At 47.3% G+C, this 22,338-nt stretch overlaps 1 protein-coding gene across 2 annotated transcripts in view; it reads left to right on the forward strand.

The window, feature by feature from the left end:
- The window catches only part of Mtmr12 (myotubularin related protein 12), a 75,105-nt gene extending 53,362 nt beyond the window's left edge, over positions 1-21,743 (forward strand). For both annotated transcript variants that reach the window (XM_051150983.1, XM_051150982.1), the window contains 9 exons: positions 1,237-1,312; positions 7,536-7,642; positions 8,417-8,544; positions 9,582-9,660; positions 12,195-12,265; positions 14,541-14,713; positions 17,176-17,343; positions 18,187-18,342; positions 20,993-21,743. In XM_051150983.1, coding sequence (XP_051006940.1) covers positions 1,237-1,312; positions 7,536-7,642; positions 8,417-8,544; positions 9,582-9,660; positions 12,195-12,265; positions 14,541-14,713; positions 17,176-17,343; positions 18,187-18,342; positions 20,993-21,562 — 1,528 coding nt within the window. In that variant the 3' untranslated portion in view covers positions 21,563-21,743. The remainder of the gene's footprint in view (positions 1-1,236; positions 1,313-7,535; positions 7,643-8,416; positions 8,545-9,581; positions 9,661-12,194; positions 12,266-14,540; positions 14,714-17,175; positions 17,344-18,186; positions 18,343-20,992) is intronic.
- Positions 21,744-22,338: the final 595 nt, after the last annotated feature.

Below are 22,338 nucleotides of genomic sequence, written 5' to 3' on the forward strand. Positions count from 1 at the left end.
TAAGGATGGCTCAGTGGATAAGACTACTTTCTGCTCTTTGGTTCCCAGCACACACATGGCGGCTCACAACTGTCTGTCACTCCAATTCCAGGGAATCCAACACCCTCTCTGGGTTTTGAGGTCACCAACATGGACATGGTGTACAGATGTATGCTCAGGCACGCTCACATACAAATACAAACTTTGTTTTCAAATGTATCTTTTCCCTGACCTGGTGTCTGACAGATTTGGGTCAAGTGTACAGCGTACATGCAGACACCATCCATTGCTTTCCCTTGAAGCTCAGCCACACAGGGGCTTGACTTCAGAGTCTCTGAGGGAAAGGTGTTTATAGTTCCACAGGACGGACCTGTTACCTAGGAGCCAGTGTGCCCATGCAGTCTTGATCCCTGCAACTTTGAACAGTCTAGCTCTTTCATCTTCTACTGTCCAGCAGGCTTGTTCTTGTAGAGACGAAGTATCTCCTGTAGCTAGTGATGTTGGGTTAAAGGAACCATCCATGTGATGGGTTAGACAGTGTCTGCCACAGAGGCGCTCTCTTTAAATATTTGTTGTTGGCAGAACTTTTTTTTTTGAGACTGTGTCTTTTTCCTTTTGCTTTTGTGTTGTTATTGTTGTTTTTCTATGTAGCCCTAGCTATCCTGGAACTCACTGTGTAGACCAGGTTGGCCTAAACTCACAGAGATCCTGTGCCCTAAGTGCTGGGATTAAAGTCCTGTGCCACCATGCCCTCTCAGAGTATGTGATAAAATGGACAGCAGTCATCATGGTTATTGATTCTCATATTAGTTTAATTATAAACAACACAGGTGTTTATGTTATTACTGGTCGATGAGATTTTGACTTCATATACTTTTAGATATCATATTTTCCAATTCCCCCCTTAGGTATTGAAGACCAAATCTAGGGTCTTGTGCCTGCTAGGCAGGGGCTTTGTTACACATCCCCGTCTCCCTCACACAGACTCAGAAGGGCAGAACAACTTGCCTTCCTTGCTAGCAGAGGCAGGGCTGTGCAGAGCCATAGGCAGAGCTAGGGTTGGAATCCAGATCCCTAACCTGTTTGGTCAGGGTACCTGTTACCAGCCCAAGGATGGCAGTTGATCTGCGCTGGTTCATAATAGGGCAGGATGGGCCTTTTTCTATCTCATTGTTACTTCCTGCTATTCATTGATGTGAGTTTTCTATGTTGTGAATTAAGTGTCTGACTAAAGGCTGATGCTATCTCTTTCTCTAGGTTGCCAGCGTGCTTTGTTGTCCCCACTCCCCTTTCCGAAGAGGATATGAAGCGTTTTCAGGGCCATGGCATACCAGTAAGTGCATCTGGAGACCCTGGCGAGGAGACGGCGGCAGCTCTCAGCCTGTCCTTGCAGTGATCCTCCTTAAAGCCCTTGCTTTAGTCTTCCAGAGTTTGTCTACAGCCTAAGAATAATCCAGAAACAGCACAGGGTCTCCCTAAGCAGCATCCTAAACAGGGCTCCCTGGAACAAGGCTGAAGCCACTACAAATGCTCTTGACATTTCAGCAGACGATGAAAAGCTCTAGGAGGAAAATAGGCCCGCCTAGATGAAATCATATTTAATCATAGATTCTTTTTGGCCAGCTCTGTTAATCTTGGTATGGGCATGCCGAGTTGTCTCTAGTGACAGCATGAAGCACACCTTAGTTTTCAGAGAATAGGATGTGATCAGAGCCATATTTAATGTGTCACTGACCAAATAAAGCAAGCCTAGATGATACCCCTACTTCTAATTGCTGGCTGGGAGTTGCCAAACCTGTGGGGATTTAGTAAGAAATAAGAATTATAAGGAAGTGCTGTGCAGTGCATAAGGCTGGTTGGCCACAAGAATCTTGAGTATGAGCCAGGATAGTGAAACACCATCACAGGCCCAGTTCCTACAGAGGGGAGGCTGAACAGGGAATGAGTGTGGCCCTAACAGAGGGGTGGAGTCCCTCTGCCTGGCTCAGGAGGCAGCTCTTCAGCACCAGCCTGTAGCACTGTCGCTGAATATTGCCGGATGGCCAGATTTTCTCAGAGGAAACCAGAGGTACAGATTTCTATGTGAGTTTTCCTGATCTCCAACTAGACAGAGCTAAGTCGGAAAGTTTCAAAAAGATTTTCTTTGGGGTATACCTGATCACAGTCCACCAGTTTTTAGCCTTTGATTGACAGCTGCAGTTTTTATACTTATCTTTACACCGTGGAAATTATTGTGGTTGTGAGCTGTTGTTAACGTGGGTTTTGTCATATTAGAAATTCCAATTGGAACTGGGTATGATGACTCATGCCTGTAATCTTAGCACTAAGGAGGCTGAGGCAGGAGGATTGCTATGAGTTTCAGGCCAGCATGGACTCCATAAGTTTTAGGCCAGTGTAGGTTACAGAGTAAGACCCTATTAAAATTTTTTTTCCAAACTAAATTTTAATGAAAAATTTAAGTAGCCCATGTTAGCATAAGTAGCATCCTTTTAGGGAAAATAACCATCCAAGACAATAAAACGGAATAGCACAATTTTGCATTTTGGAAATAGAAGACAGCTGGACTCTTTTATTCAGTCTGTTGTGTGCTAGGGATGAGTTAAAGAACAGAGGAAATCCAGCCTCAGGCGTGTGCATTTGGAGAAGAGGCGTAGTTAGTAGCTGAACTGAGAATACTGGTACTGACAGTGCACCGGAACACGGTCCTGATGGTTTCTCAGAGGCTAACCACAGAAAGGACTCTGAAAACACAAGGAACTGGTCCCATTTGGTGTTAAAATCCACCAGTCTGTCTTATGCTTTGAATGGAATTTAAAGTATGCACTCTGTCCTATTACACATCTGAACATACTGGTTCGTGGGTTGTACATGTAAATATTGATGATCAATACCATCCTGTTTCCAGAAGAGTAGATGTAGGAAGCTGTTCAAGTCATGTCAGGCACTAGCCTTCCATGTGCCTTACTTTTTGAGACTTGCTACAGGGGCATCCATCACTCACTCTTCCCTCTCTTCTGTCAGCTCTTCCCAAGTCCCTCCCTATTCCTTCTCAAAATCACGACCTCTTCTTTAGTTATTACACATGATAACTATTGCGTAACATGTAATTGTTTCACATGTTTTTGCATGTGTACATATACACATATATGTATGTATGTATGAATGCACATGCACAGCCTACTGAGCCCATTTAGTGTTGCTTGTATCTACATGTGTTGATGGTGACCCCTGAGAATTAGATCCCTCCGGGGATCATTCTTGGAGATGACTGATTCTCCCTGTCTCAGGAGCTATTGATGGCGCATGACTCTTCATCTAGGCTTGGGGCCTTGTGAAGTTTACTCCATCCACATCAGTGTATCAACTGGTGTTCTCATTATGCAGGTCGTTTTTAGGCAACCGATCATATTATTGAGGTTTCATGTGTGCAGCTTCCTGGTCATGTCTTGAAGACACTAGTTCCCAGCAGGTGTCCTGATCCTCTGGTTCTTGAAAACTTTCTGCTGTTGTGAATATATCAATTAGGGCTGAGCACCCAGTCATTTTTTTTCTGCATTTGACTATCTATGGGTCTCTGTAATAATCACCATTTGTTGTAAAAATAAGGCTTCTTTGATGAGTGTGAGAGCTACACTTCCCTGTGGGCATATGGATAAGTATTTAGAATGCAGGTCCTATTAGACAGCAGTTAGTTACCCCAAGTTAAAGTGCCACAGTTGCTCCATTGACTCTTATCTTCTGGGCTGGTCACTATTGTGGTCTGTTGGCATCATGGCTAGCAGGGCTGGTGACTACTTTTCTCCCATGGCAGCTTGCTTAGCTCCTTCCAGTACTATAGGAGCTAATCCCTAAAGTCTAAGTATGCACAGTTTTGCCAATGACATTCCCAACTCAGTGGAGGAGACAATTTATGTCATACAATGATCAAGATTATAAAATTGATCATTATCCAGAGGGTCCTAGAAACCTACAAGAAGAACACTATGATGGGCGGATCTGAGCCCAGGGTTTCTGCTCGATCTAAGGCACCAACCAAGGATAATACATGCAGTCATCATCAAACCCCTACCCAGATCTAGCCAAGGGATAGAACATTCTCCCCAGTTAAGTGGAGACTGGGGACTGACTTTCACATGATCTCTGGTGCCCCATATTTGGGCATCTCCCCTTGTTGGGGAGGCCCAATGGCACTCGGAGGAAGGATAGCGGACTACCAAGAAGAGACTTGATACCCTAGCATCATATTCAGGGGAAAGAGGTCCCCATCAGTCACAGTCATAGGGAAGGGGAATGGGGTGAAAGCGGGAGGGAGGGAGGAATGGGAGGATGCATGGGATGGGATAGCAAATGAGATGTAATATGAATTATTTTATTTTTCAATAAAAATGTGTTAAAAAATAAAATTAAAATAAAAAATTTTTATTAGTGGGGGTTGGGGACATGGATGCCATTGTACATGTGTGGAGGACAGAGGAGAGCTTTGTGGGGTTTCTCCTTCTACCTTTGCTCATGATCTGGGGATTGAACTCTGGTCATCAGGCTTGTGCAACAAGTGCTTTACTGGCTGAGCTATCACTTGGGCCCTAAAATTTGTCATCTTTGACCTTCTGTTGAAGGGCATTCTCAGGTGACTCAGACTGTTTCCCTCCAAGTGGTAGCATTAGCAAGCTGTTAGTTGGGTAGCTGTGCCCTGACTGCTACTGTGCCACCAGTGCTCATGTCACCACAGTACAAAATGGTTGTGGTATTGCTGCCACCCACAAGGTCTTGGATCTCAGGACAGTGCATGGGACACTTGGAAAAGTACACTTGCTTGAGAGGCATGACAGTGAGGGTTTCTGTCTTCAGCCTTTCATGGAGAAATACAGAAAGCAGGGTGTGGTGAGGTCCATGAGAAGAGACAGAAAAGGAGAATTATCCATGCCTGCAGGAATAGGCTCCTTCTTCATCCCTGCCGGATGGGACATTTAGATACAGCATGTTCTCCCCAGGTCTTGGGACTGAGGCACAGGAAGTTTTCTCCTAAGAAATGGGTGAAGGGCCAGCCACATTTGTTGGGAGCTTTAGGAGGCGCTCTTCCCTCCACTGCTGCAGTTACATGTTCTACCGTCCTTAGTGAGGCAGTGTGCGAGGACAGCAGTGAGATACATGTGTGCCCCAGGACACAGAGCAGTGAGCCTCCTCCCCTCCGCTCTCTGCCCAGCTCCCTCTTCCTGTGCTTGGGGCTGGGCTCCAATGCAGGGCCTCGCCATGCTCATCATTGCAGCTGTCTCTGTTAGCCCCTCTTCTGTTTATTCCTTCACTAACTCTTCTGTGTGGTTTGTCAGGTCATTCTGATCCTGGCCGGTTTTGCTAAGTTGACTGTATAGATTTTACTCTTTGAAATAAAGAACAGTAATTAGTTGTCCCTTGTGCCTCAGGTGAGATGAGACTATTCTGATTAAAGGTCATCACTACATATGTCCCAAATGTATTTCCCTAAAGGGCTGCCATTTTTTGCCCCAAATAGTTGTTAAAAATGATTAGAGACTTTTTTTTTTTTTAACTGTCATTCAGTCATAGCTAAGAGTGTCCTTCCTCCATTTGCATCCACGGAAGCTGTAGCGGCTGTGGGTGTGACTGCTGCAGTACTCAGGGCATCGCTCTGTGCCTTTGGCAGCAGCACAGAAGCCTGTGGTAGTTTCTGCATGTTGCTTCCTGTCACCCTGGAGGAGGGTGTAAGAAGCAAAGGGCCCCTCAGTTTTCCCAGTGTCTGAATACCACAGCCTCATATGATTTTAGGGGGGTGGGGCGCAGATGCTAAAGCAGTCCTCAGCCCCGATCCAACTGACAGGACTTCCCATGTTCCACGCAGCAGTGCTCTCTCCTGAACTCATAACCCCTCATTCCGAGGCTCCTGGATGCTCTACGTTGATACATCAGCTGCTGCACTAGGTACCCTGTGTGCCCAGTGACAATTCCACCATCTTCTCCTGAACCCCAGGGCAGTCCTCCTTTCTGATTCTCTGATGCAGAGAAGCTCCTGGATTGCTGTGCAGGCCCAGGCAGCTGCTCGCTTATCCAGGGCATGGCTTGTTCATAGCAGGTGCTGTGAATGGTGTCTACCAAGAGAAAAAAGCGGAGTTTCATTCATTCACTCACTCATTCATTCATTCATTCATTCATTCATTCGCGTGTGCCCAGGTCAGCAGATGACTTTATACAAGTCAGTTCTCTTCTTCCATCATGTGGGCTTCAGGAATTGAACTCAGATTGTCAGGCTGAGCTCCAAGTATCTTTACCTGCTGAGCCAAGGTTGATAGTATGGTCTGAGGAGCAAGGGCTAGACAGTTGGCCACCACCGAACCTGAAGCAGGGCACAGAAGCTGTGCTTACACATCTGGCCACGACACCAAGGGCACATTACTTCATCCTAAGATCATTTCCAATAACCAAAAGCAGTATCCAGGGAAAAGCATCCAGGCACCTAAGCCTGTCTGTCACAGTCACACATCCTTTCCCCTCCCTTTGCTATTCCTCCACATCCGTTCTTCCCGCTGTCTCCCACGTTCTATCTTGCTGGAGAAGAGCTATGGGGTAGAGTGGGTCTTGGTTGTCTTTATGCCATCTCACAACCTCATCAGGGCCTTCCCTCTGTGAGCTTCAGATTCCCTGTCAAATAGCTCGCCATCTTCCCAGGAGCGCGCTCTCTGCTGGTGGGAGCTGAGCTGCCTGTTGTCTGTGGAGTCAGACGTAGCTAATGCTCTCTCTACATGTGAGGAAAGTCCTTTGTTCTTCTTCAGTTCCTTGCTGGGAATGGGACTCATACTCATACTTGTCACACGCAGTGACCCTGAGAACTGAGTGAGCTAATTCATGCAGAATGCCTGGCATATAAGCTGCGCTGCCTCAGTAGCTAGTGTCCTGCTAGTAAAAACGGCAATGGTGCTGCGGTCACTGTCTCAGTCACCAGCTCTGAAGCCAAGCGAAGGGTGAATGCTAGCCTGCGAACATGCCCAGCTTTGACTGCTTAGTCCTGTTTTCTTTCTTTCTTTCTTTCTTTTTTTTTTTTTAATTTATTTCATTTTAATTTATGTGTGTTGGTGTGAGGGTATCAGATCTTGGAGTTACAGACAATTGTGAGCTGCCATGTGGTTGCTAGGAATTGAACCTGGGTCCTTTGGAAGAGCAGGCAGTGCTCTTAACCACTGAGCCATCTCTCTAGCCTAGACCTGTTTTCTTTAGCTTTCAAGACTAAATCTTTTTCATTGACTGTATCCAGCCAGTTTGTTTTGAAGTTATGAAGCCAGGTGTGATGGCACACGGTAATCCCAGCACTCGTGAGGCAGAGGCAGGCGCATCGCTGTGAGTTCGAGGCCAGCCTGGTCTATAAAGTTAGTCCAGGACAGTCAAGGCTACACAGAAAAACCCTGTCTCAATAAAATCAAAAAACCAAAAAAAAGAAGAAAAAAAATGAAGTTATAAATGTACTGTCTGATTGTAAATGCAAAACTCATCTGCCCCCTGTTGGGTTTTGAATACTCCATCTGGCAAATGTTTTCCTTTCCTTTCTGTAGATCTGGTGTTGGTCCTGCCACAATGGAAGTGCCCTTTTGAAAATGTCAGCACTGCCTAGAGAGCAGGACGATGGCGCTTTGCAGGTCCAGAAGAACTTCTTGGACGGGTCAGTGCTTCTTCTCTGTTCCGTTCTGGTTCTGTTTAGGTCCTGTTTGGTAAGGAGCAGGTAGTGCAGATCTTACTTAGGTCCTGTTTGGTAAGGAGCAGGTAGTGCAGATCTTCCTAGTGTGTCCAGTCTGTTTACGTGGTGTGGTAGCTTTGTGTTGGAGGACTATGAGTTACAACACTCGTTTTAATTATCCTCCAAGGAATCAGTGTAGCTTAATCATTAGGAAGGTCAACTGCAAGTCTCAGAGATTCATGGACGTATTGGGCAGGGGGTGGGCGTGGCATGACAGCTGTAATGTTAACAGTTGCCAAATCCAGGCCATGACATACATCACTGTACGGTTCTAGTATATAGAGCAGAAGCTTCTCAAAATAATTTTAAAATTTTCATGTGTTTATTTTATGTGTGTGGGTATTCCACCTGTGCACCACTTGTCCTGTTCCCTGGGACTGGAATTACAGATTATTGTGGGCCACTGGGGGCCGGACCCAGGTGCTTCAAAGAGCAGGCAGTTCTGTTAACCACCGAGTCATCCCTCCAGCCCCTCAAAACACGTGTGATGAAGTCAAACTAGATAGCTTAACACAGCACAGGGTTGACCCAAATGTGACTTTCATTTTTACATCTGCTGGCTCTCGTGAAGGAGGATCACATGAGTGGGCAGGTACAGGGCTCTGACACAGACTGTGGCTTATGACAAGTGCTCCTGGCAAACCAGCTCCCCAGACTCCTGTTTGCTCTTCTAACCTCATGTTTCTTTTTGACACCTAGAATTTACTGTAAGACCATCCACAGGCCACCCTACGAAGTGGCTAAAACTGAAGACTTATCAAGCAGCTTCCTGACCCTGCAGGAAATCCAGAGTGCATACTGTAAATTTAAGCAGCTGTTTCTGATAGGTGAGAAGGCGATGAGCCAAATCTTTCTTCAGCTGGGGACAGGCTGCGCCTCGGGGATCTGCTGGAAGCTGATGGCGGTGTGCGGGGGCTCTTGGCCTCCAGGGTCACTGACAAGCAGTGTCAGGCTGTAGGCAGAGGTCCAGGGTGCCAGCTGCCCCTGATAGAGCTCCTGTCCAGCTCGCCATGGTTTCGCTGTGGCTTTTTCTGGAATAGTCACCTCGCCATCTTTCTCCTCTCTCCTTCCCCAGCATGTCAGTTACCTCTGTGGTGAACATTTTAGCTCTAAGATCCTCTCGGGTTTTGAACCATGGAGTGAGTACCTGGAGCCGCTGATCTTTGTAATCATTTATAATGTGAATAACTTGTTGGTTTTCCCTGGTTGATTTTTCTCCCAAATCAGGGATGCTTTAATTTGTTGTAGCCGTCATTGGACATTGGACATGTATACTTTCTTTTTTCTTTTTTTTCTTCCCCACCTCCACCCCCACCCTCGAGCTGGGATTTTTCTGTCCTGGACTCTCTTTGGAGACCAGGCCGGCCTCGAACTCACATTGATCTGCCTGCCCCTGCCTCCCGAGTGCTGGGATTAAAGGCGAGCCCACCACGCCCGGCTTATTCTTCACATTCTTATCCTTTTGGTTGTGAGCCTTTAAGGGCTGAGCCATCTCTCCAGCCCGTTCTTCACATTCTTAAACCAGTCTTTTCTCTGGGGAATGTCAGGCTTGGAGATACCTTTTCCTATCTTTGACTTCTCAGCACATTCTTTACTATTTTGGGATTTTTTTTGTGGCTGACATTGAGCTTTCACTGCATGGACTAACGGGGCCAGGCATCCTGACAAAGATGATTGACACAAGAAACTACAGCTCTCTAACCAAAACATGTGATTTGAAGTAGATAATTTATTTGACCCAGGACGGTGAGTCTGGGACCCTGAGCTGCACAGCCGGGGGCATGATGGGTGTGTTGTGGCACGCGTGGTTGTGGACAATAACCTGAAGTCTCCCTTTTTCTTTTTTCTTTTTTTCCTTTTTCAGATAACAGTACGGAATTTTGGGACACAGATATAAAATGGTTTTCTCTCTTAGAAAGCAGCAGCTGGCTTGATATAATCAGGTATTTCAACCCATTGTTTTGCACATGAATTGTACAGTTGCCTCATTCTGAGTTGTATGTGACAGATTCCTAGCATGTCACAGTTAATTATCCCGAGGTCATACGTCCTGGTCAGGCCTGGGCTGCACTTTATGTTTCCCATTTACGGTTGACAGCATCCTCCCTGCTCACAGAAGGCGGGCACTCACTCGGTAAGGCGTGCAGAGGCTGCAGGAAAAGCCGTGACCACTCAAGTCAGACAGTGCTGGCCTCCCAGCAGGAAAGGCCTGGCTTCTCGCTGGACTGCATTCTGAACTTTGTGTGTTTCTTGTTTGTACCTACTTAAAATTATTAGTTATTATTGTAGAAAATTACTGTTAATGTCACTGAGTCATTTTTGCCTTGTCTCAGAGAAAAGTAGCATTGCTGTTTCTTTGTCTGTCTTTCTTTTTTCTTTTCTTTTTCTTTCTTTCTTTCTTTCTTTCTTTTTTTTTTTTTTTTTTTTTTTGTCTTTCAAGACAGAGTTTCTCTGTGTAGCCCTGGCTGTCCTTGAACACACCGTGTAAATTAGGCTGGCCTCAGAGATCCGCCTGTCTCTGTCTCGTAGATTAAAGGCATGTCTGTATTCCTTCATAGAAGGTCTTTGGATGTGATCTCTTGCCAGAGCAGCCGTGTTCTGAATTAGCATTCTTCTACAACATGTTTCCTCTTTTATGCAGGATATGATATATCTAGAGATCTATGCATATTTGACAGACAAGTATAAATCTGGTGCTTAAAAATAGTTGGAAGGTGTTGGCACATACCTTTAATCTCAGTACGTAAGAGGCTCTGAGTCTGAGGTCAGCCTCGTTTATAGACCAAGTTCCAACATAGCCAGGGCTACATGGAGAAACCTTGTCTAAGAATTCAGACAAACAGACAGACAGACAGACAGACTCCAGGCCCTTTGAGGTGAGGGTGGTGGTCAGAAGTTCAAGGTTATCGTCCACTGTTATGTAGCCAGCTATGGCCGTATGAGACCTTGTCACGCACATTTTAAGAAAAGAGATGGTATAATGGAGATTGTGAGAGGAGGGCCTCTGAAGTCGGGGCAGGCAGGAGGAGAGGGTTGGGCAGCACAGTAAGGCGCATTTTCTCAGACTGAATCTGGATACTGTTTTTCTTGCACTCTCTCTACCCCTTCCCAGTGAGAATGGAGAGTGACTATTTGGGTGTGAAGGAGACCAGGAGGGGAGCGTAGAGGATGGATGTGACCAAGAAACATGTATGTGCTAGTCATAGCCATTACTTGGTATGCTACTAAAAATTACAGTACAGGGGGCTGGAGAGATGGCTCAGAGGTTAAGAACACTGGCTGCTCTTCCAAAGGTCCTGAGTTCAATTCCCAGCAACCACATGGTGCCTCACAACCATCTATAATGTGATCTGATGCCCTCTTCTAACGGGCAGGCCCACATGCAGGCAGGATGTTATATACATAATAAATAAAGAAATCTTTTTTAAAAATTACAATACAAAAGAAATATTAGACCAGGCATAGTGGCACACACCTTTAATCCTAGCACTAGAGAGGCAGAGGCAGTCAGATCTCTGTGAGTTTGAGGCCAGCCTGTTCTACAAAGTAATACCAGGACTGCACAGAGAAACCTTGTCTCAAACAAACAAACAAAAACAAAGAAAAGAAAAAGAAAAATCAGGAACATCTGTACATCATTTTCATGGCTCCTTTATGAAAATGTTCAGTTCTTGGTGGTTTAATTGGTGGAGAGTTTGTACATTGAAGTTACACATATTTGTTGGTGGTGCTAGAGATGGAAGATAGTTCATCTTTGAGCACTGTACCGTGGAGTACACCCCAGCGAGCAGCACAGTGCGGTAGTCTGTATACATGGGCTCTGTGTGATGGTCACCACAGCCACAGCTCAGCACTCCCTGGCCATCCATGCTGTTCCTGATATCTCCCCATTTCTACTGCTGCCTGTCTACTGGGAACCACTGTTCTGCTCTCTGTGTGTCAGACTTGTGCACTTGTGGGTTCTGTGTGCGGAATTATGTAGCATTTGTCTTTCTGCACCCTAATTCTTTCACTTCAAGTTCTTGCCATAGTCCTGCAGTGGCAGTGGCCTTTTGTACTGCTGAATAATAATCTCTCTCTCTCTCTCTCTCTCTCTCTCTCTCTCTCTCTCTCTCTCTCTCTCTCTCTCTCTCACACACACACACACACACACACACACATACACGCGAGTCAGGGAACTCTTAGGTTGCTTCAATGTTGTGAGTAGTGCAAATAAAGCTACCGTGCACATAGGAGTGTGGATATCTAAGATACTGCTTTTATCTCTTTGAATTAATGTGTGTGTGTGTGTGTCATCTGTGAGTGTGTACTTGTTATAGTTGTAATTTGTTTCTCATAGGCAGTATCAGTAAACGGTGATTATTTCCTTTTCTAGCCTTTTAGCGTGAAGAGATAAAAAGGAAAACTGAAGAACTCTAACCTTCTTGTTTCTAGCAGCGGGCTCAGTAACTAGTTCTTGTGTCTCTCCCATGTGTAGACGCTGCCTGAAGAAAGCAATAGAGATTTCAGGATGCCTGGAAGCGCAGAACATGAATGTCGTCCTCTTGGGTAATGAGGCAGGAGGGGTGGTTTCCATCCTTGTCACTGAGAGGTGGCCTTTGTGTATATACTTAGGGGTAGATTTGTTTCTTTCTCTCCCTCTCTCTTTTCCTTAACTGGTAATCCTTTGCCTCAAATTTCAGTGTTAGGGTTTAAATGAAATCCTTTCCCTTGGAACTTGGCAGACCTGCTCACAGGCCAAGAAGGATTCCTCCTCTTACTTGTGTGCAGGCGGCTTTATGCAGTTGCCATGGAAGTGAAGTAGTGGGCAGTGGCTTTGCTCTTCTCAGAGGGTATTTGCTCTGCGTCAGGACTGAGTCACACAGTGTATAAAAGCCGCATGACCCACCCGCAGCGGAGAGCGCTGCTGTGAGCCCTCAGGTAGGAGCGGAAGCCGCATCTGCTGTTTATAGATGTTATTTCAGTTTGCTTTTAGGAGATGAGGAATCATGTGTTGCCCATGCTGGCCTCAAATTCCTGGACTTCAGTGATCCTCCTGCCTCAGCCTCACAGTTATCTGGAACTACAGATGTGTCTCATCGTCCTAGCTTGCTTTGTTAGAGGGTCTTAAGTTTCTAGACCAACACTGCTACATATGAAGTGGACTGTCTCCTGTTTTTCCTACCCATGGTGTTTACTTCTCTTATTGTAGCCCCCAAGATCAAATTGGACAGTGGTCCTTGCCGTGGTTTTTGGACACCTGGTGCTAGCTCACTGCCTTAACCCTGGATGCTCTCATTGAGCACCTTCTGTGTGCAGAATGCCGTGCTTTCCGTCTAGACACGTACAAACTAATGAGAGCGTTGCCATAAGAAGATTTTCATAAAAACACAAGTATTATTTGAATTCTAAATAGCTAGTAAAGAGGGATGAGAGCTGAGAGCTGGGAGAGCCCAGAGCAGATCTGAAGAGCTATGCAGTTGTGAAATCTGTTTCTGATGGAAATGAGATATCCTTCCCCCTATACCGCTGTCCCCAGAGCTGTACCAACCTTCAGCACAGGACGATGCAGAGGAATACTGCATAATACGATATGAAACTGTCAAAAACCAACAGCACTAAAGGACAGATACAAAGATCTGTCTCCAGGGCAGAGAAGAGGAGTCAGTAGCTTTGGAAGCACCATGTTAGATCTCCAGGCCTTCACTTAAAAAATAAAAAAATGTGGGCATGGTAGCATGTGCCCATAACCCCAGCACCGGGGAGGAGGAGACATGATCCCTGGTGCTCACTGGACAGGAAGGCTAGCCTAATCCTGAGGTCCAGGCCGGTGAAAAACCCTGTCTTGGGGGGCAGGAAGAAGGTAGATGGTACCCAAGGAGCAACACAAGATTGCCCTGTGACCTGGCCTTCACATGCACCACACACACACACACACACACACACACACACACACACACACACACACACACACGTTCACATGCATATCTGCTTACATGAGCAAATGTGTCTCTAACCCTGTACAGTCCTGCATGTTCATCTGGGGTGAGTGCAAGCCTGAGCTTCAGTGCGTTGTGATTCCAGGGCACAGAAAGAGCGCGAACGGCATATCTCCAGTTCTCTAGCTCTAAAGATGCTGACACCATCTTCTTGAGAACATTTTTAAAACACAGTATGAATTAGACCTAATTGGAAAGGGGGAATAAAGAAACAGTCTTGGGCAATGTAGACCTGGCTTTAGTGTCTTCATCCTCTAAGAAGCATGCATAACTGTGGATGCCTGCCTGCCTTTGCTTAACCAACAGTGCTGTTAGTTAAGTCTGTGAATGGTCCGGCCTTGTGGGTTGTATGAAGTGCATTCCAGGTGGGCACATGGAGAAATGTCAAGGAGAATTCCTCCTGTAGGCTTGGCAAGGAGAACCAGCTACCTCTGTGCTCCTCAGAACAGGAACGAGCCTGTGGCTGAAAAGGTCATTTGGATGGAGAGTGAAGAAAGGGGTCTGAGTCTGGAGCAGTGGGCAGTGACCCTCCAGACCCTCATCTACAGCCAGGCAGGCTCTCCGTGCAGAAATGTTTTTATGGCACCTATGGATGCCATGTGCTGAAAGTAGATTTTTCAGTGCTGCCTTTGTTCAGGAAGCAGATCCATGCTTAGCATTACTGTGTCCTGGATCCTGTCCTAACAGGCCAGGAACAGTCTGTCTCTCCCGAGCTGGCCCTTTCCTTTAAGAAGTAACAATAGACCGTGCTCTTGGGAACTGAGTTTTTAGCTGTGTGGATGAGAGTACTGCCTCGTTGTAACGCTGTCTTTTTTTTTCTTGGTGCTGCTGCTGGGCCCTTCTAGAAGAGAACGCTTCTGACCTCTGCTGCCTCCTCTCCTCTCTGGTGCAAGTGATGATGGACCCCCACTGTCGAACCAGGACTGGGTTCCAGAGCCTCATCCAAAAGGAGTGGGTCATGGGTGGCCACTCTTTCTTGGACCGCTGTAACCATCTCCGCCAGAGCGACAAAGAGGAGGTAAGTGTTCTCACTGCAGTCCTGGGGAGAGGCTTCCTCTCATCTGGTCCCCGTCCTCAAATGTACACTTGCCAAGTGGAAGTGCGTACTTCTAAGACACTAGGAAACCGGTCTGCTCATCTCAGGATGACTTTGAAAGCTTTCACAATAAGGACATGTTTCCCAGGGCCAAGAGAATATCAGTAAGCATGTGACTCGTGCAGAGTAAGGCTGTATGTGTGTTTCCTTCTAAATGTACTACAGAAAGTATTCTTTTTTTTTTTTCTTTCCTTTTTTAAAAAATTATTTATTAGGTATGCAATGTTTTTGCCTGTATGTATGCCTGCATGCTAGAAGAGGGCACCACATCTCACTATAGATGGTTGTGAGCCACCATGGGGTTGCTGGGAATTGAACTCAGGACCTTTGGAAGAGCAGGCAGTACTCTTAACCTCTGAGCCATCTCTCCAGCCCCCAGAAAGTATTCTTGGCAGAGTAAATTTTCCTTTTGTTCGTGCCATCCATTGCTAGAGCCTTCGCAGTGCTGGGAGAAGTGGACCCTGAGTCACAACCTCTTCTGTTTCTATTGTGTGTTACTGTTATGTTGTTCGGGGTATGGGGTTTTGGTGATCTTACATATGTTGGCTTTGACCTCAAGTGTCTTCCATCTCATCATCCGAGTAGCTGGGATTTCATGTGTGTACTCCACACCCGGCTTGCTTCCCTTCAGATGAGTGGTTCAACTTCTCAGATCAGAGAGTTGTTTTATGTTTCGTTTTGATTTTATTTTAGACAAGCTCTTACATATCACAGGCTGGTCTCAAACTCATTGTGTAGCAAGGATGAACTTGAAGTTCATCCATCTGTTCCATCTCCCAAGCACTGGGACTATAGGCATATGCTAGCACAACCAGCTTTATGCAGTGCTGGAGGCACACCCCAGGGCTTCAAGAATTTAAGGCAAGCACTCCATCAGCAGACCCACACCCCAGCCTGAGTTAAAATGTAGTTCACCTCCAGACTATAGTGTGCTTTCTTAGGCAACAGCAACACACATTCCTTGGTTCTCTTTGATAACCAATGAAAGAAGAAATGGACCCAACTTTATCTAATTAAGTCATCCACAGAGTGACCACTGCGAATACTGCTTTCTTCCTCTGGATAACTAACTAGCATGTCTGGGGTGCAGAGCAGTGTGGCACAGCATGCTATGTGAACAGAGAGCCAGAGTGCCTGCTCCTCAGGGCCTGACAGGTGTCTGGGGAGACTGAAGCCTCTGTCACTATGCCGGCTGGTCTCTTTCAGGACAGACCTGAGTTCTTCTGTGTATTATCAAATTTGAGAGAGACTACCACTTCTCAGTCTTGGGAGGGACTTGGAGGAAGTAATTTGAAAGACTAATGAGCTACACACACTGTGATAAGCAAAGTGAGGCGATACTCTTTGGAAAGGTGTCATGGTGCATGTCTTGAGAAAGGGAGGCTGACTGGCTCTGTGTCTAGTTGGGAAGGAAGCTAAAGCAGGCCTGTGCTCAGCCCTTTGAGAGTCCTCACACTTCAGAGCCTTGGCCCTCCCTGTCCAGTGAGGTGCCTACACTTCACACTGTACTTAGTGCTGTTGCCCAGGATCTCTGGTGTGAAGCTTCTCAGAGCTGCCTGGCTGGAGTTCTGAAGGACTTGCTGGTGTGATATTACTGTGTAAATCGGGCCTTTTTCCCCAAAAATTCTCACCACCTTCTTCTTACTGGTTTCTGTAGAAGGTGGACACTGTCACATAGCTTGCCTTAACCCTGTTGCAGGGTCCCTGGGGATCAAGAGGAAAGCCTCATAACTCGTAGCACAACAGACCTGCCGACTAGACTTGCCTCTGAGAGCTCTCAAAAGAGGACTCAGGTTAACAAGACACATGTGAACACGGGGTAGGAGCCCTTCCGGCAGCTTTTGCTTTTGCCTTCTCCAGCAGAGCCTCCAGAGCCAGCTCCACCTGTTACCACGGGGGCAGGCAGGAATGAAGAAGAACAGGATTCCTAGCCGGCCAGTGCTGGCACATGCCTTTAGTCCCAGAGCCCCGGTGAAGCTCTGAAGTCGAGGCCTTCAGAGCTTGGTCTACAGGGCGAGTTCTAGGACAACAGAGAAACCCTATCTTGAGAAACACACACACACACACACACACACACACACACACACACACACACACACACACACAGACACACACAGTAATGGAATTCATTTAATTGGAGTCAGAGTTAGTGTTCCCTGTCACCAAAGCTGCTTGCAGCTGCTTGCTCATCTTTGACATAGTAGGTACCTCATAGGCTGATGCCTACCCACAAGGAAGTGAGAATGCTCATCCCTTGGAATGGATTGCCTGTTTGTTTGTGGGAGAAGCAAGGCTCAGAAGCTCCTGATGGCTGTCCACTGAGCTCAGGACAGCTCTTGCTGAGCCAAGGCTTTCTAAGTAATGTGTGTCTTGTCTCCACATAGGTCCCTGTGTTCCTGCTTTTCTTAGATTGTGTCTGGCAGCTGGTGCACCAGTACCCTCCAGCATTTGAGTTCACAGAGACTTACCTGACTGTTTTGTCAGATAGTCTGTTTATACCTATTTTTAGCACCTTCTTCTTCAATTCGCCTCATCAAAAAGATGCTAACACGGTAAGAGTTCCTCTTAAAGACCCCATCCAAAGAAGCTGCATCTCACAAACTCCATGCAAAATACTGGCCTTAAAGCTGACATGTATTCAATACTGGTTATGCACTAGGCATTGCTTCAAGTGACCCCAGCTGTTCCTCCTGGGAAAGTACTTAATTCTTGCAGCACACTCTGAAACAATAGATTTAACCCAGGGTTAATACAGTGAATATTCAGCTGGAAATCCATTTTGAAGTTTGAGGAATAAACTAAATTAAAAGTTATCCTTTTTATAGGTAGACCAGATGTCCTTTCTCCACTACCTTAACACCTAGAGTTGCTCTGGGACAAGAGTGGATGCCTAGGAACAGGGCAGCTGGGCTTTGGTTTTGCACCTGAAAGTCCTTTGGTCCCGCCTGTTCAGCCTGTGCTTCAGGTGAACCTCTGTGCCTTCCCCTAGCCCTGCCCTGCTTTGGCCTGATTTTGAGTTGGTAGATTGCCAAGTCCCAGGAGGAGGCAGAGACAACAGAACGTGGCGTCTTAGACAGCGACCAGCCTTGCAGCTTGCAGGCTCTATACCCTCAGGCAGCCCGTTTTTGTTTTCTGAGCCTCAGTTTCCTCAGATGTCAAATTGGGAACGTACGGGTTAACTCACAAGGTTGTTATGAAAGCACCCAGCCTTATAGCTGACGTAGGGCCCTTCTCACTGTGCTCCTGCCCAGAGCCTCCACCTTAAGAAACACCGTGCCTGTGTGTATTCATTCTCAGTCCCAGCAGAGCACTGTTCCTGGACCCTGTTTCTGAGAACGTGTGTTTGCTTTCCAGCCCTCTCTGGAAGCTGTGGTGACCTGTGTTTGTTTTGGCAGGGTAGAGAAAGCCTGCACACAGAGCCTTTGACTCTGCTTACCGTGTGGGATTGGTCAGTACAGTTTGAACCCAAAGCACAGACATTGCTCAGAAACCCTCTTTATGTGGAAAAGCCAAAACTGGACAAAGGCCAGCGGAAAGGATCTCGTTTCAAAGTAAGATGTGCATGTCTTAACCACCCCCACCCCCCTCCCTTACCCCCCACCGGCTCCTCCATCCCATGTACATGAGGACAAAGGCTACTTTATGGACCTCTCTTTTGGTGTGTTACTTCTTTATACGGAGTGCAGCTGGGATTTGTGGCGCTTAGGTTATCGGGGCTCCTTAGTGGTGCCCTGTGTTTCAGCAAACCCACCTTTGCTCTGGTGAGACCTGTAGCTGAGGCTGCTGTTGCCACAGCAGCGCTGCAGAGAACTGTGCTTCTTACTCTGTCTCTTGAGTGTGGCTGGGAGAGCACAGGGAACGGGGATCGTGAAGGTTTTGCTAAATATTTGCCAGCTCATAGAGCTCATAACAAGACTTTTTTTTTTTTTCTTTGTTTAAAAAAATTGTTGCTACCTTATTTTATATGTCGCTGTATTTTATCTGGTATATGTCTGTGTACCACATGTATGCCTGGTGCCCACAGAGGCCAGAAAAAAAACAGCATCAGATCCCCGGTATTGGCCTTCTAGTCACTTGTAGACCTCCCATGTGGGTGCTGGAAATCAAACCTGGATCATCGGAAAGAACAGTCGATGCTCTGGCTAACCACTGAGCCATCTCTCCAGCCCCAAGATACTTAATAAACCTATAAACTGAGAGTGGCAAGCTTTGTGTCAGACTGTACTAAAGCTCTAGGAACTGGGAAGTTGTCCTGAATAATATACAGTGGGCACAGCTTTGTTCCCTTGTTTTACACAGCTGTCACCCCCACCCCGCCCCATAGCTTTGCCCCATGGAGTAGAGTTTGCCAGCTTGTCTCCTAAACCACCACCACCAAGTCCTCATTTTTCTTTTAGATAATTGTTCTGATTTGACTAATCATCATGGCCCAGCGTTCACTAACTGACCACAGTTTAAACAGTGTTCCCCAGCATCATCGCCTGGCTTGGAATCCCTCCCTGACAGATCTATGTCCTTGCATCCCCGTATCTTTCCCGCCTCTGTCCTTCCTAGCCTGCCTGCCTCTCGGGGCCTCCAGGAGCCTTGCCAGGTCAGGCATGGAATAAGGTTCTAGTCTAAGGAAGATGACGTGCAGGGAGCCATGGCCAGCACTTGGAGACAGTGTCTGCTGCTGAACACTAGGCCCGCCGTGATGCCCTCTGAGCTGTTCTTAGGCCCAACATGGATGCTTCTTTTCAGCAAGTAGAGCAAGATTGCTGCACCTCAGCCTGTCAGTCAGAGATGAGCTTTTGTGTGGTGTGCTGTGCCCCCTGGTGGCAGCCTGCACGTCCTCTGGGCTTGTGTCACAGAGCTGCCTGGTACTTGTGGGGCAAGGAGCCCCTGGGACAGCTGAGCACCCCTTATCTGATGCTCTCGCTGTCTCTTCTTTTAGACAGTGGCAGATGGTGTTGGCTCCAGGAGAGGCTGGTGGGAGAGACGTGAACCAGCAAGGGGATTACAGGTTGTGTAAATGAGGCAAGACTGAGGGTGAGCAACTATTGCTCAGGCTAATTGCTATGTAACCCAAGCCAGCCCCAAGCCCCAGGCAGTCTCCAGTCTCAGCCCCCATCCCCCAGCATGGGGTTCCAGGCATCAGCCTCTGCTTACAGCTCTCCATTCCTACTATGATGGACACCTTAAGAGCAGGAGAGTTGGCAGAAAGCAGCCTCTCCTTACATGTGTACCTTTTCCTTTGGGCATCGATGAGTCCTCACAAACTCTGGCACAGTGTGCTGCAGAATGGCATACCATGCTTTACTCCTGAGAAAGCTAGCACGAAGGAACAAAACCTAAATGCTCTCACGTTTCCTGCTCTGAGCATCCTGTCAAGCAAGAATATCTGGCCAAGTGAGCCCATTCCTCCTTACCAGTGCCTCTGGCTCCCATTGTTTGTTGCCCTTGTGTGTGTGTGTGTGAGAGAGAGAGAGAGAGAGAAAGAGAGAGAGAGAGAGAGAGAGAGAAAGAGAGAGACAGACAGACAGACGCACGCACGCACGCATGCACGCACACGCACACATGCACACGGACGGACGGACAAAAGGTTATTTTGTCCACGGGATAAGATCTTCAAGTGGTCAGTCCTGGGGGAACCTCGATGTTCAGATATTGGTGCAGTCGAAGGGTCTTAAGTTCTCAAGAAAGACACACTTCGTTCCCTTTTTAAAGATGTGCAAGGAGTGGTGGCACGCGCCTGTGATACCGGCGATCAGAAGGCAGAAGCAGCAGGGTCCCAGTGTTGGGGGCCAGCCTGATCTACACAGTGGGTTCCAGGCTGGCCAGGCTATGTGTAGCACAACTATGTCTCAAAAAGGCCCCAAGACTGGCCTAAGTCACTAAACTAGTTCCAGTGAAGTGCTTTGTGTCCACTGGTGCCCATCTTATCAGAAGGTCCAGTCTGTCCCAGCATGCCTTTCTGTGCAGCCCCACACATGCCTGGTTTCTTTCTTTTGTTGATGTGCATCATGCATAGATCACTCACTGTCACCTTAAGCAGGAAGTCCCCTCTGTGTGCCACAGCATTTTAGTGGATGCACATGAGATGGCCGTTCTGATGTCTCTTGACACTGCACACAGCAGGATGATGATGCTCATTGTTACTATTATAACGAGAATAACTGTAACCTTGTCTCTTAACCATATACTCTGTGTTTTCTTTCAAAGCATCAGCGACAACTTTCTTTGCCACTTACCCAGTCTAAGTCATCTCCCAAGAGAGGATTTTTCAGGGAAGAAACAGATCATTTAATCAAAAACCTTCTAGGCAAGAGAATTAGTAAACTTATTAACTCTTCGGACGAGCTGCAGGACAACTCTCGAGAGTTCTATGACAACTGGCACAGTAAGCCCACAGACTATCACGGCTTGTTGCTGCCTCACATTGAGGGGCCGGAAATCAAGGTGTGGGCCCAGCGCTACTTACGTTGGATTCCAGAAGCCCAAATCCTGGGTGGTGGCAGAGTAGCCACTATGAGCAAACTCTTGGAAATGATGGAGGAAGTGCAGAGCTTACAGGAGAAAATTGACGCGAGGCATCACAGACAGGAGGCTGTCCACGCACAGGCGCCGTGCCTGCTCAGGACCTCTGCTCGCCTGTCCTCCTTGTTCCCTTTCGCGCTGCTCCAGCGACATTCAGCCAAGCCTGTCTTACCCACCAGTGGGTGGAAAGCTTTGGGAGGCGAAGATGATCTGGCCAAACGAGAAGATGAGTTTGTGGACCTAGGGGACGTGTGACCTGTCTCCTCAGGGACTGTGAAAGAGGCATGGGACATGAAAGAGGGTGGGGCAGTCATTCCCTGGAGTGGAGTCATGGTGTTAGCGCAGTGCTGTGCAGGAGAAAACAGGCCTACAGGAAGAGAGCCGGTTCTCCTCTTCTTTCACAGTGCTGAAAGACAGTGCGACGAAAGCCGTGCCTCTGCTATTCATAGGAAGGAGCTTCTACTTGACCTGTCATAGGGGTAGGTCACTTCCTGACACCTGTACAATACATACACAAAATGGCTCATGACGGGATTGCTGTGACGGCTTCCTCCTCCCGTCCTGTCTGTGCCAAGACAACTGTGTGGCCATTGGAGCAAGAGCAGCTTTATGTAAGGCCTGTAAGTGGAGAGACAGAGGTATCAAGAGATGTGCTTTGACTTAAGCCAAGCATATTCCAACACACACACACACACACACACACACACACACACACACACCTTTGAAAAGCTGGAAAGTTCTACTGGTGTCATTCATCCTAATGTCCAGTTGCCTCCTTCCTGGACTGTAGCAGAGCACAGGGTGGGGCAGGCACCTGCCTGGTTTCCTTTGCTGCCATCCCCCCCTTGCGTCCTTCTGCTCCATGCCATTCTGCATGTCCACCTTGGTGCACCTTGTCCCAGTGTCTTGCTGCTGACCTGCTGGCTAAACTAGGGCAATTCCTCTGTCTTCCGAAGGGGAGCTCACATTCCTTGGTGGAGCCCCTCAGTTTTGAACACACACTTGGCCCTCTGCTCCCATACCAAGGTTCT

Source organism: Acomys russatus, chromosome 9 (genome assembly GCF_903995435.1).
Source record: "Acomys russatus chromosome 9, mAcoRus1.1, whole genome shotgun sequence".
Classification (NCBI taxonomy): Eukaryota; Metazoa; Chordata; class Mammalia; order Rodentia; family Muridae; genus Acomys; species Acomys russatus.